The 17,272-nt window shown below is 53.7% G+C and overlaps 2 protein-coding genes across 6 annotated transcripts in view; one reads left to right on the top strand and one right to left on the bottom strand.

The window, feature by feature from the left end:
* PSD2 (pleckstrin and Sec7 domain containing 2) overlaps window positions 1-2,338 on the top strand; it is a 50,173-nt gene extending 47,835 nt beyond the window's left edge. For 2 of the 3 annotated variants that reach the window (XM_060008736.1, XM_060008735.1), the window contains exon 15: window positions 159-2,338. In XM_060008736.1, coding sequence (XP_059864719.1) covers window positions 159-368 — 210 coding nt within the window. In that variant the 3' untranslated portion in view covers window positions 369-2,338. The remainder of the gene's footprint in view (window positions 1-158) is intronic. The other variant, XM_060008738.1, reaches the window with a different exon arrangement.
* Window positions 2,339-5,082: 2,744 nt separating this feature from the next.
* Window positions 5,083-17,272, bottom strand: part of NRG2 (neuregulin 2) — a 179,688-nt gene continuing 167,498 nt past the window's right edge. For all 3 annotated transcript variants that reach the window (XM_060008723.1, XM_060008720.1, XM_060008721.1), the window contains exons 6-10: window positions 13,579-13,681; window positions 11,293-11,416; window positions 10,805-10,932; window positions 9,718-9,945; window positions 5,083-6,829 (exon numbers count right to left, since the gene is read on the bottom strand). In XM_060008723.1, coding sequence (XP_059864706.1) covers window positions 6,058-6,829; window positions 9,718-9,945; window positions 10,805-10,932; window positions 11,293-11,416; window positions 13,579-13,681 — 1,355 coding nt within the window. In that variant the 3' untranslated portion in view covers window positions 5,083-6,057. The remainder of the gene's footprint in view (window positions 6,830-9,717; window positions 9,946-10,804; window positions 10,933-11,292; window positions 11,417-13,578; window positions 13,682-17,272) is intronic.

Below are 17,272 nucleotides of genomic sequence, written 5' to 3'. Positions count from 1 at the left end.
CTAATATTTTTATTGGGTTGTTTATCTCCTTTTTATTGATGTGTGAGAGCTCTCTAAATATTAAGGGAATTAGTCTTTTGTTATATAAGATACATTTTTTCTCATTTTGTTGTTTGTCTTTTGACTTTGTTTTTGGCCTTTCTCTGCCCTTTCCCCAGAAAAGCCGTTATGAGACCTACATCCACCTCCTGGCTGTGAAAATCAAGGTGGGCTCAGATGATCTGGAGCGGATTGAGGCCCGGCTGGCCACCCTGGAGGGGGATGACCCTTCTCTCCGCAAGACACACTCGAGCCCTGCCCTCAGCCAGGGCCATGGAACTGTGACTGGCAGCAAAGCCACAAGGGATAACACTGGGCCTGATACTTAGCTGGCATGGATGGGCAGGTCCCAGAGGCAGGCAATGCCCCCAGAGGGGTCAGTGAGCACAATTCCAGCCAGGGGCCACTCGGATCAGCTCCAGGCAGTTGTTGGGCAGCCAGGGGAGTGTGGAGAGCCCTGTGGGCCAAGGAGATGGAGATGCTATTCATGGTGTCGATCTGGCATCCTGGGGCTGCTCTGGGCCTCCGACCCTCTCCCCGGCTCTCACATCCCTCTTCACCCCAGAGCCTCATTTTCTAGGCCAGTTGTGTGCATGCTCTAGACACCATCTCAAGAAGTGGGAAGGGTGGTTGACTTCCCAGGCTCTCCTCTTCTCACAAGTTCCTCCCTTCATCTCCCTTGTTTCCGAGGGCAGGTCTTGACCCCAGGTCTCAGCTTGGACTCCCACCCTTTCTCCTCCTCCTTCCTCTGAGTTGACCAGCAGCAGGTCTGCAGACCACCAGCACTATCCTCTCCTCCTCCACTCAGCAGCCTTGGGAACCATACCCCATTCTCCTGCCTCACCTGGCAATAACCCAGGACCCAGGCCTGTCCCTCAGTGCCAAGCTCTCTCCACTCAAGTGTGTGTCCACCTCATCTTCCATCCATCGAGGCCACTACTGCTTTCTTTTATATGGACATAAATGTATATATATAAGAATTATATATATATATATAAGGAACCCCTTTAGAGATGGTTTTGGAACTGATATCAGTTAGAGGATGAAATAAGAGGTAGGAAAAGCCTATTTCAGAATGCACTTGTTAGCAAGGAGGGCTGCTCTCTGGCCCCTGGAGGCCCTGACACTCTGGGAGGGAAGGTAGAGATAGTATGACCTCCTCTCACCCTATTTCCCCCTCTTCCGGCTGACCTGTGACTTAAACTGCTCTTACAGTTAATGCTTTGGAATAAATAGTGTGTGTGTGTGCGCTGCCCCGTCTGTCCCACAGGCATCCTGGGGTGTGAGTGGGATGGGACCGTGGCCCTGTTTATACTTTGGTCTTTATGTTGGTGCTGCCGGGTCTCTGAGCTCCAGAGGTGGCCTCTTGTACAGATCTACTGCTACAGGAATAAAAGACACTCTGCCTTGCAAATAGCCATTTGTCAACAAGCCCAAAGATGTTTGGTGGGGGAAGGTTATGGAAGCCATTAATTCTTGGTCTTGGGAAAAGGTGGAATGACAAGTTGTTGATTGTTTTTTAGGTTGCTATTTCTCGTACTCTTCTAGTGACTCAGAAACGCTAGTGAAGGACATGTCTGGGAAGAATAATTTTCCATGTGATGATCACAGACTAGCATCCTTTAAACCCTGCAATCCTCAGACTGACAGTGGTGGGGGTGATGGCACCTGCAATACAGCTGTGATGAGCAAATCCTTTCTATTTTTAAAATAGATTACTGTAGTTTGGCCAGCAATTTGACCTCAGTGGTAACATATTTAGTTAATAAGCCAACCTTGCAACTAAGCAGCCAACGTTTACAAGCCCACTGACGTTTGATACAAGGGACCTGTGAGCCTGTGGAGAGATGTAGTGATTTAAATCCAGGTTATTTAATTTGGATCAGCTGAGTGTATTTTATAACCAAACCATCTGGCACCTTCATTTTGCTGAGTGGAAGTAAATGTTCATTTAAGTGAAATTGAAAGAGCAATGTGGCAACATAAAAAAGCTCTCTGTACTTTTTTCTCCACGCTGTCTCAAAGGTCCTTTGAGTTTGGGGTCAGCTTCCCACCCTCTACCTCATGAGGGTGGGTGAGTGAAAGCAGAGGAGCAGGCTCCATCCGCTGCAGACATGTGTGCTTCCCTGAGCACTAGCTGTGCCTCCCATCAGTAAAAAAACTTTTAGTTCACTTTCTTAATTGTATAATTATTTATTGTAAATTATATACGTGTACTACTGTACTAAAATATTATGTACATTATAAAACATACACAAAAGTAGAAATTTTAAAAAGATGAGTTGAAAATAAATCTAAAGCAAAGTTCTTTTTTTTCTGCATTCTAATGGACCATCATATTCCCTCCACAACCTCTGCCCCTAATATGTCCATTTTCCAGGACTGTCCAAATCCAGAGACTTGGAGGACTGCAGGTGAGATGTGATAAGTGGTTTGCGCCACCTGGTGGTCCTGGGAAGTGTCCGTGGGCTCAGGGACTCCTGGGGGCCGACCCTTGAGGACAGCGTCTCTTGAGTCTCCATCCTCTCATTCAGTGAAGGTGAACAGTGCTGCACACTGTGCTGGGTGCTGGGGATACTGTGGTGAGAAAAGGATTGACCAGATCCCTGTCCACACGGGGCTCACAGTCTAGTGGGGAGGGGGACAGACAGTCACCATTTCCATTTGGGACTCTGGAAGGGCTGGGGAGACAAGCCAAAAATGACCTGGCAGAGAGAAGAAAAAAGAATTGGAGAAGTGGGGAAGACTGACTCAGGAAGCCACCCGAATGTCCTAAGTGCTCCTGGGGGACAGGGTAGTAGCAGGAAAGTCACTTAACAGGGCTATACCTCTTCCTGACAGGCCATACTAAAGATGCCCCAAAGGCAGAATTTGAGAGGTGAGTAGAAAAGGGGCCTCTCTGGCCACACCTGCTCCTAGGTTCCATTCACACCTGTGAATGAATAGGTGGCTGATATGATGGGGAGTCAAGGAAACTGATTAGGTTCTGGCCTTAGACTCTCAGCAGGTAACTTAGAATCCAGAGCAGATAATGAAGGTACCAAATGGGGTCATGTGAAAGTCAATGAGTTAATCAAGGGGCCATTCAGAATTACTTGGGGTTACATAGAGGTAGACGGGCTCCCTGGGGGTCATGGAGGTGGTTTCTGACTAAAAATTTTGAAGGTAAAAACTTAGGGCCCTCAGAAGGGTCAAATGAGGATACTAAACTGGGTCATGAGGAGGTCAGTGGGTTCACCAAGAGGTCATTCAGAATTACTTGGGGTCACATAGAGGTCAATAGGTTCACCAAGAGGTCATCCAGAATTACTTTGGGTTACATAGAGGTCGGTGTGCTCACTGGAGTCATGGAAGTGGTTTCTGAGTGAAAATTTAGAAGGTATTAGCAACTCAGGCCCTCAGAAGGGTCAAATGAGGACAATAAACTGGGTCATGAAAAGGTCGATGGGTTCACCAAAAGGTCATTCAGAATTACTCAGGGTCATACAGAGATCATAAATCACATAGAGGAATTACTGGCTCTCAGAAAATTTTAGAGGCAATAGCAAACTCAGAGCCGGTACAGGGATCTGGATGAGATCATCAGGGGCTAGAGAAGTCAGTGATTTGCAGGTTTGTGTAGCATTTAGTTCATTAATTTCCTTTTTTTCTTTGTAACAGGTACTTTTTCTCCCAGCATCCCCACATGAATATGTGTCTAGTTCTTTACTTTTCTCCATCACTTCCCTTTCATCCAGTTTTTGCCACTCTCTGTGTGACTCAAGAATGCAAGGCACAGGATATGGTCATCATCATCATCAAATTAGCCATTAATAGACATCTATCATGTGCCAGAAGCAATCCTGGGCGCTCTATATAATCTCCACAGCAACCCTTTGAGGTAGGTATTAGCATCACCATTTCCCAGCTGAGCCAAGTGCAGCCTAGAGAAGTCACACAGCTAGTGAGGGGCAGAGCTGGAATTTGAACTAAGGCCCTGTTGATACCTAAGCCCTTTCAACCCTAAGCCTCTCCTTCGCATGTGTAGGTCTCTGAGCTGACTACACATATTCCGGGCTCATTTGTGCACACACCCACACGTCAACCATGGGAGCTCTTTGGATAGCTGACTCCTTTGTGTCTGGTTGGAACCTAATGGTTCCTGGTGATGGGCATTGGCTTAGTAACATTAATCAATGAGGGGAAAGGCTCACCCTGGACACCATCTGCCTTCTCCATGCCTGAAATCACGTACCCTTCATCAGGGACTGCAAGTTTAGACAGGCCCTGGCTTTGAGGGGATATAAAAAAACCCAACACCCTGTGGGCTTACAAGCTGCAGCAGCTGTGGTCCTCCTGGCAGCTGAGGGTACCCATTATGCCACTTTTCATGTCCACACATTGCCTGTGACACGCCTGAGGCCCCAAGGGTCATCTTGCCTCAGCTGCTTCAGTGCCAACCTCACAACCCTTCCCTCCTCACCCACCTAGGCCCAGAAACTCTTGCCTCATTCTGGCCCCTGTAGCTCCAGGGCAGGAACTGGGCCAGGGCTCTGAGGCTGAGCTCGAAGCAGAGTAATCTGTGTCAGCCCCTTGGCCAGGTTCCCCAGCAGCAGGGGGTGGTGGGTGGGGAGCTGGGGGACACCTTGTGAACGTTCTTAGAACAGGGAGGAGGGCTGGAGCCTGTCCTGGGAGTCGAAGGCAGGGAGATTGAAGGGAGGGTCTCTTCTCCCAGGTACTGCTCTGGCCCTCTCCAACCTCCACACCAACATCCATCCATCTCTATCACAGGTCTTCATCCTCTGTCTCCCTCCTCACCTGGGGGCTAGGCACACGCAGTCAAACATTAGTTATTTCTGATTTTATTTATAATATAAAAATGTTCAAGTGTCAACAGTCAGGTGTTTGGACATTTCAAGGGGCAGGTTTCCCATTTGCTTAGGATTTTTTTTTTTTTTTAAACAATTACCTTTTTGACAAATTAGCAGTGGACCCAGTTTTGGAGGGTGGCGAGGTCAGGGCTGGAGAGGGAGTGGAAGTCATGGGTGGGCTAGAGGCTGGGAGTTGGGCTGTGAGAAGGAAATGGTGTTACTTTATTGCTAAGAGGGGAATCAAATACACTGTCGAGTGGCTCTTCTCGGTCCCAGCGTGACCATGCATCCAATCTAAAGAATCTGAAATGCAAAGGACATGCAGGCATAAAATAGAAAAGACGACCTGTAAACGAAGGTGCTGCAGAGGACGGAGGGGCTTCCTGGAGGCCACAGGGGAGGAGGAGCCACGAACATTGGGGCCCTGGCAGAGCTGCCCCCTCCCAGGGCCGAGGCTGTTGGGAAGACCTCTTTCTCAGTGCGCCCCTCCCTTAGCAGCTGTGAGGAGCGGGGAGGCCCCCTCCCCATTCTGGTTGCTGTCGCTGGGCCTTAGTCTCCCCCTGGACGTTACCTGACCCCCAACTCTAGCTCCAAACCTAGGATCCCCGCCCTCTCAGGGGGCCCAGGGCTCCAGATCTTGCACTGGGGCAAAGCTACTCCGGACCTCATGTCGTTCGTTGGGGCCCCCCAGCCTCACGCCCACCCGAACCCAATCCCGCAGCCTCCTCTCTCCTGCTTTCTCTCACCACCACCTCCCATGACCCCAGCCAGCTTGGGATCCTACATTCCCTCACCCCGCAACCTAGACTTCTCTCCAGGAGCTCCAGATTAGCGTACAGCAAAAGGCACCACAATATAGGTTTCTATTAAAGAGTCAAAAAATTGGCCCATCTCTCTTTTTTTTTGTTGTTTCTTTTTTTTTTTCCGAAGCTGTAAATCAGGATGTCACATATAAATAGTTTCCCTATAAAAACGTCTTTGCCGTTAGCTAGTATTATAAGACAATTTTTGCTAAAATGAAAATAAAACATTTTGTTATACCTTTTTCCTTTTATAGAAAATAAAAATATTTTTATTTCTTTTTCTCCCTCCTTTCTCTCTCCAGTCGGCGGTCTCTGTTCTCCTTAAAGACAGTGGGGCGGGCGAGGCGGAGGGGGCGGCGGGGGCCCTAGAGGGGCCCCGAGTCCTGCTTGGCCCGCGGGGGCGGCCCGCGGCTGTGTCTGCTGCTGGCCCGCGTGCTGTGGCTGTCCAGGGAGTAGTAAGTCCTGCTGTCGGCCGCCGGGCAGAGCGGCGGCGAGTCCGAGCGCAGCGCGTCGTGCGCCGCACGCAGGCCGAGGAAAGGCGTGCTCTCGGCCGCCAGCGCCCCGTCCGCGTCGTCCGCTTCGTCGTCCGAGGCGGAAGCCGAGCCGCCTCCCGAGCCGCTGCTCAGCGACAGCGAGTCCCGCGCCGCGCGTGCGCGCTGCGCCGCCAGCCCGTTGAGGCGCGAGCGGCGCCAGCGCCGGGGTCCAGCAGACGTCCTACGGGACGCGCCGCGGGCGCGCGGCCGAGGCGGCGGCGGCGGGGGCGCGCACTCCTGCGTGGTCTCGTACTCGTCGTCCTCGGGGATGCGGAAAGGGCTGGCGGGCAGACTGCCCAGGCTGCCGCCTAGGGCGCAGGCCCCGCGCCGCGGCCCCGGTCCCGCCGCGGGGTAGTAGTAGCTGTCGTAGCTGCGCTGCATGTCCGCACCGGTCCCGGGCCCTGGACCGGGGCCGGGGGGCGCCGGGTGCCGCAGGAGCGGCTGCTGCTCCGCCAGGCGGTAGCTGATGGGCGCGGCCGGCGGCAGCGACACGGCGTGCGCCGAGTTGGGGGACGTGATCTCGAAAGTCGGCACCTGCGTGGCCAGCGAGTAATGGAAGTCCACGGGAGAGAGGCGCGCGGGCGTGGTCAGGGCCGACACATACCTGCGGGGAGAGGCAGAGACGTGGGCCGGTGGCCAGGGGATGGGGCGGACCTGATGCAAAGCAGTGGTCTAGCTCAGGATCCCTCTTGCAAGAACCATGCTGGTATTCCTCAGTGGCCGTAATAAATTTCCTTAATTTCTCTGAGCCTCAGTTTGCTTATCTGTGAAACGGGAGTAACCACAGTGCTCATTCCGTAGCGTTGTTGGATGATTCCATAAATGTATCAGTGGTCCTTGGCTGTGGGGATGCTCACAGTCACCAGTGCTCCTGAATGGTTACTTCGGGTGAGGCTAAGGCTGGGGCATTTTACATGTGTGATCTCATCTAATACAGTAATTCTATAAGAGGCTTCTGTTAGTCCCGTACTACACACGTGAGGAAAAAGACTCAGAACATTTAATTGACTTACTCAAGGTTCACACAGCCAGGAAGTGGTTGAGCTGGGATGTGAACCCAGGCCAGGCAGGAACCAGAACTCATACTGCCCAATTCTTATTCTAGTCCCTGCATTCAGCCACCCCTGTGACTTGGACTTACCTCCCCTCCGGGACAGTTCATCCCATGGCTGATGGCTACAGTGGGGAAATATTTTCCTTTTTAAGTTGAAGCTAAAAGCTGCCTCAGGGAAGTGACTGCTCCCACCTCAGTTAGGGTCCTCAGCCCAGAGCTCACAGTTACCAAGACCTCACTGAAGTGTCTCTGCTTGGGGCTAAAGACCACCAGTTCCTTCAAAAGTTTGCCCTTGCTAATATCTCCCACTCTGGGTCCCAGGCACCTGTCCCTTTTCTTTCTCCACATTTCCCTTTCTGAGCCAACTGGCCTCTTGCCCAACCATTATCCACCTTGGGACAGGGACCACCCACTTCCCTGCCTCTCTTCCAAACTGTAAAGCTGGGCACCTCATTGCTCTCCAGAGTCCCCATTACTGTTTTTCAGAATCATCTGACTCCTCTCTCTTCCCTCTCCCACATGCACATCCATCATGTCCTACCCATCCCCTTTCTCCTGGAATACCCTTCACCCTGCTCCACTCCATCCTGGGACTAGATGTTCACTCTGGCCATTCCCCCACCCCAGTGTCTTTCCTCCTTCAGCCTATGCAGTTCCCAGAACAATCTTTTTTTGGCCATGTGGCATGTGGGATCCTAGTCCCCCTACGAACCTGCGCCCCCTGCAGTGGAAGCATGGAGCCTCAAACCACTGGACTGCCAGGGAATTCCCTCCCAAAGCAATCTTTTAAAGTCATATCTCTGCTCTAGGAGGCCCTTCCTGCTTACCCACCCAGGGCCACTGGCCATCTATCTGGCCCCAGCCTTCCTGTTCAGGCCCAGCTCCACTCTCCTCACAGCCCACCCTGCTCTAGGTGCCTCACCAGCCATGTCCTTAGTGCCTCTGCTGGAACAGCTCAAGTTGTTCCCCTTGCCTGGAAGTCTTTCCCTGCCTTGCCTCTCTACCTCCCATCCATTAAGGCAGGGGTCCCCAACCCCCAGGCCGTGGACCAGTACCCGTCTGTGGCCTGTTAGGAACCAGGCCGCACAGCAGGAGGTGTGTGGCCGGAGCGACTGAAGCTTCATCTGTATTTATAGCCACTCCCATGGCTTGCATTACCACCTGAGCTCTGCCTCCTGTCAGCATTATGGTGAGTTGTATAATTATTTCATTATATATTACAATGTAATAATAATAGAAATAAAGTGCACAATAAATGAATCATCCCGAAACCATCCCCCCGCCCCCGTCTGTGGAAAAACTGTCTTCCACAAAACCGGTCCCTGGTGCCAAAAAGGTTGGGGACTGCTGCATTAAGAAGTCCTGTTGCTCTTGTTACTACTAACCATAGCTCCACCTAGTGAGCACCAGCGCCATGTCAGGTAAAAGGCAAAGAGCTTTGCGCATGATCTTAGGGTGGCCTTCATAAGAACCACGCACTACAGGTGTAATGCTCCCTGTTCTATAGCTGAGGAAACAGGCACAGAGGTGATCAACCTGCCCCAAGTCACACAGGTGGTGGGGCTGAGCTTGGAAAGGTTGGTCTTGGAAAACCTAGCTGCTTCCCAGAGCCTACCATCAGACTGGGTTTCTCTGCCCTGGTGGGGTTTCCTATGCTTAGCACTTTCCATAGGCAGCTGTGAGCTTCACTGGTTTCGTGTCCATGACCGGCACGGAGTAGGCTGAATTGAAGCCTTCTCCACCCCAGCCTGGAGTTCCTAGTACCATGCCCCTTTTTCTGCTCTCCTCCCACAGATCCCAGTTGCCAAGGGGAGAGCAAGATGGAGGCTGGCCCCCTGCAACTCCTGGCTTGGAGTCAGGGAAGAAGGGAAGGTTCCTGCGTCTCACTGCATTCATTGCTCAGGAACCCAATGGCATCTTGATCCATGGGGGCCTAGTTGCTGATTCTTCCAGGGCCTGCAGGCATTCTTGGCTCATTCCCATCCTGCACTCATCGGTTTACTCACAGACAGCCTCCCCTCCCACTCTTCAGCCTGTTCAATCTTGGTGTCTGTTTCTCCCGGGACATGGGGCCTCTAGGTGACACCAGGGTAGGGCAACTGTATGTTCTGGTTTGTCCATGCCAGACCCTGTTTGTTCCTGATGTTCTACTGCAATGATTAATAACATCCCCTTCTACTCTGAAGAGTGTCCTAGTAGAACAATTAAATTAAATGGTCATAACACACCAGGGTCTACTGGCTGTAGTACCAGCCTGTCATTAACATGTTGATGACCCCGAGCAGACCATTTAACTTTTCAGGGACCTTGCTTGCGCATCTGGAAAATGGGGATGAGGCTCTTTGAAGTGTTTCTGAGGTGACCTAAGGGTCAGCCCTGGGTCAGTGGTGCCAGCTCTCTGGCTACAGTGGGGCACAGGTCACGGGGTAGGAACTGACCTCTCGCTGTGCGGGGAGTCACGCAGGGAGTCTATGGAGTCGTGGTAAGGTGGCACAGCAGCCCTGCGCTGCTCCTCTAGGCTGTAGGCTGCCGCCCGCCGTGCCCGCGCCTCCACACACGCTGGGCTGTTGCACTTGCTGGTGCCCACTGATGACAGCATGATGCCCGATTGGGAGTCGGAGGTCAGGCTCTCAGAATGTTCCAGGCTCCACGTGTGGCTCTCATGCCTGGAGAAGCCAGGTGGAAGTGAGGTGAGGTCAGGAAGGCGCCGGGCAGCCCAGCACGTGTGGTCCCAGGCCCACCCCTTCCCTGGTTCTTCATTCCATCTCAGGCTCCCTCAGCTCACTGCCCTTCACTCTGGGCTGATGTGTAACATCATAAATGCCAAACCCCGATTTTGGGAGGAGGAGAGCTGGAGGCCTGTGGATGGGTGAGCTGCAATGTGCAGAGGCCTCTTCCTTTCCTCTCTGCAACCAACCTCTCCTTAGCCTCCCTGTCTGGGACCCTTCCACTCCCATGGTCCTTAGCCACTTGCCTTAAGAGCCCAGCCCCAGTGGCCAATATATGGGGACCCTGCCTATTCTGTGCTGCTCCCCAGGGAAGAAAGGGGCCAACCACGTTCTTTCTTGAGCTGTCTGAGCCTGTGTGCTTGTGTGGACAGGCCTCCCTACCTCTGGAGAGGAGGCTAAGGTGGACTAGGTTCACGTGGGAAACCCAGGAGAGGGCGTCAAATAGCTGTGGGTATTCGAGTGAGCAGGTACTTTATGCCAGGTGAAGTGGTGCTGATGAGGCCCAAACAAAACCAAATGTTAGGTGGGAGCACAGTGATGCTGTTGTTCCTCTGGGGCTGGTTTAGACTAGAAAAGGGAATCCGGTCTGTGAGGACCTGGATGTACGTTTGGTGGTGGGTTCTGGTTTGAAGCCCCCCACCTCCACCCTTCTGCTCACAGGGACCCTCAATACAGAGCCCAGCCTGGCTGGGGAGTTTGGTGTGTGTCCCCAGGCAGGTGTGTGGTGTGCATGTGCACGCCCTGAGGGTGTGCATACGGGAGTCTGCAAGGCTGCGTGGGCCTTGGTGGTGCCCACCTGTGGCTGGAGGTGGGCGTGGCTGTGGAGCAGTGGTGAGAAGGAGAACAGGAGTGGCTCCCAGAGAAGGTGGTCTCCGTTTCCCTCCGGATGACATGGTCTGTGGCTGGCACATTCTTGGAGATATACTGGAACAGACAGAGGGTTTTTTGGCAGGGGGGCAGTTAGTGACAGATGACCAAGTTGACCCTCCTTCCTGGTGGGCAGGGGAAGTGAGGCAGTAAGCTCCAGGTTGCGGGGGCGGTGGTGGTCCACTGGATAAGCAACTCGGTGTTAGGGCAGCAATGGCCCCTGGAAATCAATCCCCCGACCTCCCTTAAGGAAGTGGGCCAAGCGAGGCTAAGTCATCCTGGTGAGGCAAGGCTAGGCTAGCAGGCAAGGCTGAGCACAGGATGGGCCGGCCGCCTCCCTGGCCCATTCTTGCAGGGGGCATAAGAAGGCGGGCTACACAGCAAGGGGTCAGAGTGGGGCCTGGGAACACCACTCACGTCTGCCATCTGGATCTCCTCAGGGTCCAGCCGGGGGTGGCTGGGCCCATTGGCCAAGCTCCGGTTCTGGTGGGCTGGACACATGTTCTGTCGAAGGTGGTTATGCATCTGCTTCCGCTGTTTTCTGCACAGGGGAAGGTGCATTAGCCTGACACCCCCTCCCCGCCTCCCCTGGCACACACGAAGTATGAGCTTCCCTAGCTGTTACTCCAGGGAACTAGTCTACGTGTGCTGGGACTGGACTGCCGTGGCAGTCTCCTGCTACTGCTCTTTCCTGTGCTCAGGCTGCCTTCAGCCAGGACCCCTTCAATCAACCGCCTACATCATCACTACCAGCCGGAATTCAGCAGGACCTGAGCGTAGTGGTAGTGAGCTTTGGCTCTGCTGAGAGAGCAGAACTCTACTACTTTCTAGCTGTGTAAGTCTGGGCAAATTACTTAAACTATCCATGTTTCACTTTCCTCATCTGTAAAACGGACTGATCATCTACGCATTCCAAAGACCACTGAGGATTAAGAGTAGATAAAATATTCAAGCACAGTGCTGGCCCACTTCCTGCATTCATTTATTTGGTGTCTATTGGGTTTTTACTATGTGCCAGATGCTGTTTTGGAGCAGAGGAGACAGATATGGTTCCTGCCCTCATGGAGCTTGCGGGCCAGTAGGAGAGGCAGATGATAAACACATAAACAAATAAACAAACAAGATACTTTCAGCAAAGTGCTATGGAGAAAATAAAACAGGATGCTGTGGTCAGGGAGTCAAGACCTGTGGGGCTGCTTCACTTCAGCACCTATTAAGTGCTCAATACATTTGTTTTGTAATCAACAAGTTTAATCATGTCACTCCCCTGTTAAAGCCCCTTCATTGGGCTTCAGAATCCTGTTTCCTCTCCCCAGCCCTGTCTCTCACGGCCCTTTCCCCACCCCAGCTTGCTGCATCCTTGGAGGGCTTGTTTCTGATCCTACACTGTGCCTCTCTGGCCTCTGGGCCCTTGCATCCAATTGCAGCACATTCTCTGCCTCTTCACCTGCTAACTCCTGCTCATCTCTCAGGCCCGGCCTAAATGCACGTTTCTCAGGGAAACCCTCCCTGCCCTCTAGCTGAGGTTAGGCACCCCTGAAATACATCCTGTAACACTGGACCTCTTGCTTAGAGCACTGGCCATGTGCCTGGTACAGGGCCTGGTGTCCAGCAGGCATTGAATGAAAGTTTGTTGAAGAAATAAGTAAATATAGTAGGGGTTAGAACATGAGGCTTGCTTCTCCCCCCCAGTTCTTGGCCTCAGTTTTCCTGTGTGGGCCCAGTCTCCTCCTGTGGGCTCCCTGAACCCTAAACCCCAAGGCTGGCAGGGCCTTAGATCTCATAGATATGGGCAGCAGGAGTCAAGACCCAGGGGCTCAGTCCCCCAAATGGTGGCTATGCCCAGACTCTTGCTTTCCGCATAAGAACAGATATGACAAACTCTTTCTGTACCACATCACTCTACAACCTGCAATGGCTCCCTATCATCTGTAGGATAAACCCAGGTCCCCAAGCTTGACATTCAAGGCCCTGTGGTGCCATGCAGGTTCCAGCTGTTCTTTTAGACTCGGGCACCTTTTTAAAATTGACCCCAGCACTCTGCTCCAGCTAGCCTCGGCTGCTCATGCTCCATGAGCACAGCTGACCCTCTCCTGCATTTGTCCTTTAGCTCGCACTCTTCTACTGGAATTGTCCAGCCCCTTTCCTTGCTCCAAGGTTCTGATGCCACCTTTCCTTTGCCCAGGGGTGGCCCAACCCCATCTTCTCTGTATTCCTGCTTGGACTGCTCCTAGGTGGGATTAGGCAGTGCCCTGTGAGGTCTCTTTTTCCCCTGAGAAGGTGCCTCCCTCTCTGTGCTTGCCCACCCCCAACACTGCCCCAGTGCCTGCCTACCTGACAGGGCAGATCCTCCCTCACAGGATCCTCTGAGGTACTAGAGGATCACACTCATTTTACAGATGAGAACTCAGAGAAGCTCATCCATTTCCTCAGGGTCACAGGAAATGGTCGAGCTGAATTAGAACCCAGATCTATCTTCTTCCACCGCCTGGGCTTATGACCGTTCTTGTGCAGTCCTCTGGGGCCTGTCTACCCCACCCTCTGCTCCTGCTTCTTGGCCCAGCCCTCTGGCCCCTCACCAGCTGCAGAAGGGGGCAGAGGGGCATAGGAATGGGGGAGGCTCCGCCAGGCATGGTGCGGTGGAGAGGAGAGCCTGTCCCCACAAAAGCAGTCCCTGGTTGCTCTGAGCGCCCGACAACTCACTTGGTCTTGCAGTAGGCGACCACGCAGACGATGCCCACGACCAGCAGAGCCACGCAAATGCCGGTGATAGTCAGGACCCTTTTCTGGTACAGCTCCTCGGCTTCTGCAGAGGTAGAGGGCGTGAGGGGGCAGGGTGGGAGGCAGACCCGTAGAGACAGTGCTGCAGACCGTCCCCCTGCCCCGCAAACCCCGGGCTCTCTCCAGCTCAGGTGCTGCCCGGGCTCCCATCCATCTCACTCCTCCCCCAGCCAGTTCCCTCCTTCCTGCTTTCCTGAACTCCACCCACCTGTGGATCTCATCACAATTGACTACACCTGAGTTCACCTTCCCAAACCCGTGCTCTGCCTGGAGCATGTGAGTGGAAAATGCAGGGGGATGGGTGGAGGAGGTGGGATGGAGGTGAAGTTCCCAAGGTCATAGGGGAGGGCAACCCACTATGGCCTGGTGGCTGCAAAGAGCCTTGATGGGCTGGGGGAAGCTGGTCTTCATGGTGGTGAACATGCTGACCCTGGGCAAAGGCCTGGCTGGCCACTTTGGCTTCCTTAAGAAGGTGGAGAGTGGCTTGTTCTGGGCTGGAGACAGGACATGAGGCCCAGAGGCTGGACTTAGGAGGGATGCCAGGACCAAGAGCAGGAACAGAGCAGACCAGGCCCACAGAGGCGGGAGAGGGGAGAAAGGCCTTGGTTTATCCCTGCAGCTCGGTCAGGGTTGTGGCCCTGGTCCACTCCAGCTCTCCCCGTCTCTGCTTGTCAGAGACCCACGAGTGGCAGCACAGCCCCCTGGCGCCTAGGACAGCCCTTGTGCTCAAGGAGCAGCCTCCACCCTTCTGAAGGAGCTGAGCTAGGCTGGGCCTCAAAGCCCTCAAAAAGACCCAACTATCCCCTCTACCTCTACTCCCACTTTTTGGTGGGGCAACCCCTACGCTTCTAGAACAGAGAAAGCCTGGAGGAAGCAAAGGAAAAAGGTGACAGCACCAGACATGGTCAAGGCCTACAGCCTAGACCTCCCGCCCTTGCTCCGGCTCCCATCTGCTGGCCGGCCCCTCCCCATCGCTCCCCTCCCACCAGCACAGGGATAAGTGGGGGCGGGACCCAAAGCCTTGGTGGAGCCCTGGGCAGTGTCCCTAAGCCCCCAGGCTTGCAGGGTCTCCTGTGGCAAAGGTACGCCCAGCAGCAAACACTGGGTACAAAGCCCCAGGCACACATACCTGGAGGACTGTGCCCGTCTGACACACAGACAGACCCTTCACAACAATACACACGGCCGCCACGCACGCGATCACACCCACTGACATAGTCATGCAGAGTCGTGAACAAACAGCCCTCCACCCCAGATCCCCACCTCCAGGCTCTGTGGTCCTCGTCCTGCCTCCGGTTCTCATCCCCAGCCACGCCTCAGTCCTCCACTCAGGCCTCTGTCTCCATCACTCCTTTGAGACCGCTCTGGTCATCGTCACCAACAACCCCCCCACTGCCAAGTCTGTGGTTCGCTTCCCTCTCAGCAGACTCCCCCTGCTGGGCCCACTTCCCAGGATGGTCTTCCCTCCTGGGTTTCCTCCCCCTGCACTGGCTCATCTCTCTGTCTCAGTTGCTACTTCCCCCTCTTCCATGTGGGCTGCAGGGTCCAGGCCCAGAGCTCTCAGGCTTCTTCTTCTCTCCACCTGCCTTTTCTCCCTCCGTCATCTCACCCAGACTCAGACTTGAAATACCATCTGTATGCAGCTGAATCTCACGTTTCTCTCTCCTGCCCTGACCTCTTCCGGAGCTCCAGATTCCTATGTTCAAGGGCCATGGCCAAGCAGAAGCACTGATTCCCCACCCTCGTTCCCTGCTCTTCCCATCTCTTCAGTGGCGACACCACCTTTCCTGTTAAACCAGCCCCAGACCTTAGAATCATTCCTGATCTTCCCACCCACTCTGGTACCTGATCCATCAGCAAGTCGTCTCAGCTCTCCCTCCCAAGTAGATCCCAGGTCTGACCACTTCTTCCCATTTCCACTGCTTCCAGCTTCATCCAAGATGATGCCATCTCTCACTCGACAGCTGCCCGCTTCTGACTGGTTTCTCTGCTTCTATTCCTCCACACCCTGTGCCCTCACCCAGTCTATCCTCTGCCCCAAAGCCACATTGATTTCCAACGATAAAGCAGATCATTTTACTCCTCTGCTTAAAAACCCACAATGGCATCCCCCTGCGATTCAAATACAACCAAAAGCCTTACCATGGTCCACGAGGCCCAGGGTCACCTGGTCCCTTCTTCTAGATCCCACCTGTAGTCTTCTTCCCCATGTCTGCTGTGCTCCAGAGGCACTGGCAGTCTTTCCATCCATCGAACAAGGCAGGCCCATCCACATCATCCTTAACTTGCTGTGCCCCCTGCCTCAAACACTCTCCCCCGATGGTTTGCAGGGCTGGCTGCTTCTCGTCAGGTTTTAGCTCAAATGTCACCTCATTGGACAAGGCTTCCCTGGCCACTTAGCTAGAGCAGCTCCTCACCCCAGCTAGGCGCCATCCCATTCCATTTTATTTTCTGTGTAGCACTTACCCCCACCTGCTCTCTTTCCTGTTTGTTTGTTGTCTGTCTCACCCTGCACCAGGAGGGCAGGGACTCTGCATGCTAGATCGCCAGAGTCTGGCCAACTCTGGGGTTCAGTAGAGGTTTGTTGAGTTGGTGTGTGAATGAATATACAGACCACCTTTACAGACAGTCGCATATTTACATATGCTCACACTTGCCTCCGCACCCACTGCTCATGCTCAACCCTTAACAACAAAGATGTTCCACTGCACCCCTCTGTGTGCTCACACCCTGCACTGAGAGACCCAACAAGGTGTAAACATGTCAACATAGACACATAACAACATAGACACGCACACCTACAGATTCCCCCCCTGCACCCCCTGCCATGATCACACAGACACCACAGACTCGGCCCCTCTCCTCCCCACCCTGTCACAGCAGAGACACAGACATACTCTTACACACAGACTTTCAGCTCCATCTTCTGAGAATAGCTGATGGTGGCTAGGTGGCCGGGGAACCAGGGCCTCCCCAAATCTGCCACGAGAACAGTCTTTTCATAACTGCAGGCTCTGCACACATCTGGGGTCTGACCCCATCGAAGGCTCAACCCCTCTGAGACCCTGCATCTCTCCTGCTATATGTGTGGACCAGGGTGGAGCCTCCCAGCACAAAGCCAGAGAGCTGGGAAGACTGACCCCTCAAAGTCCCTCCCTGCCCAAGGCATCTTCCAGGGGCCAGAGGACAGTCAGGAGTGGGACGTGAGGTTCTGAGCTGGGAGGCAGGAGGGCAGGCACCCGAAGCCAGCCCACCGTGGACCCTCGCTGGTGTTGCCCACAAACACATGTGCCACCGTGGGGACAGATCGTGAAGGGAGTAACAGCCTCAAGCAGATGGCAAAGCCTGGCAGACAAACATGGGGCAGGCGGCAGAGACAAATGGGTGTTATCAGCTGCCAGCCTGGTGAAGAATGAAAAGCAATGGAAATGGAAATGGGAAAAGGAAGGAGGATTAAGGTCAAATTGAAAGGGATGCCTCTCTGCACAGTTCTCCAAACCAGGATTCTGTGGCTTTCAGACACCTGCTCTCCGAGGGCTCGTCTGGCCACCCCACTGGGTTGCACACAGCTCAGGGGTCCCGCTCCCCTCAGAGTACTCTGGCGACTGGCCCCAGG

The sequence above is a fragment of the Delphinus delphis genome, chromosome 3 (genome assembly GCF_949987515.2).
Source record: "Delphinus delphis chromosome 3, mDelDel1.2, whole genome shotgun sequence".
In the NCBI taxonomy this organism is placed as follows: Eukaryota; Metazoa; Chordata; class Mammalia; order Artiodactyla; family Delphinidae; genus Delphinus; species Delphinus delphis.
Note: the sequence above shows the minus strand (reverse complement) of the source record. Positions and strands in the feature narration are given on the sequence as shown.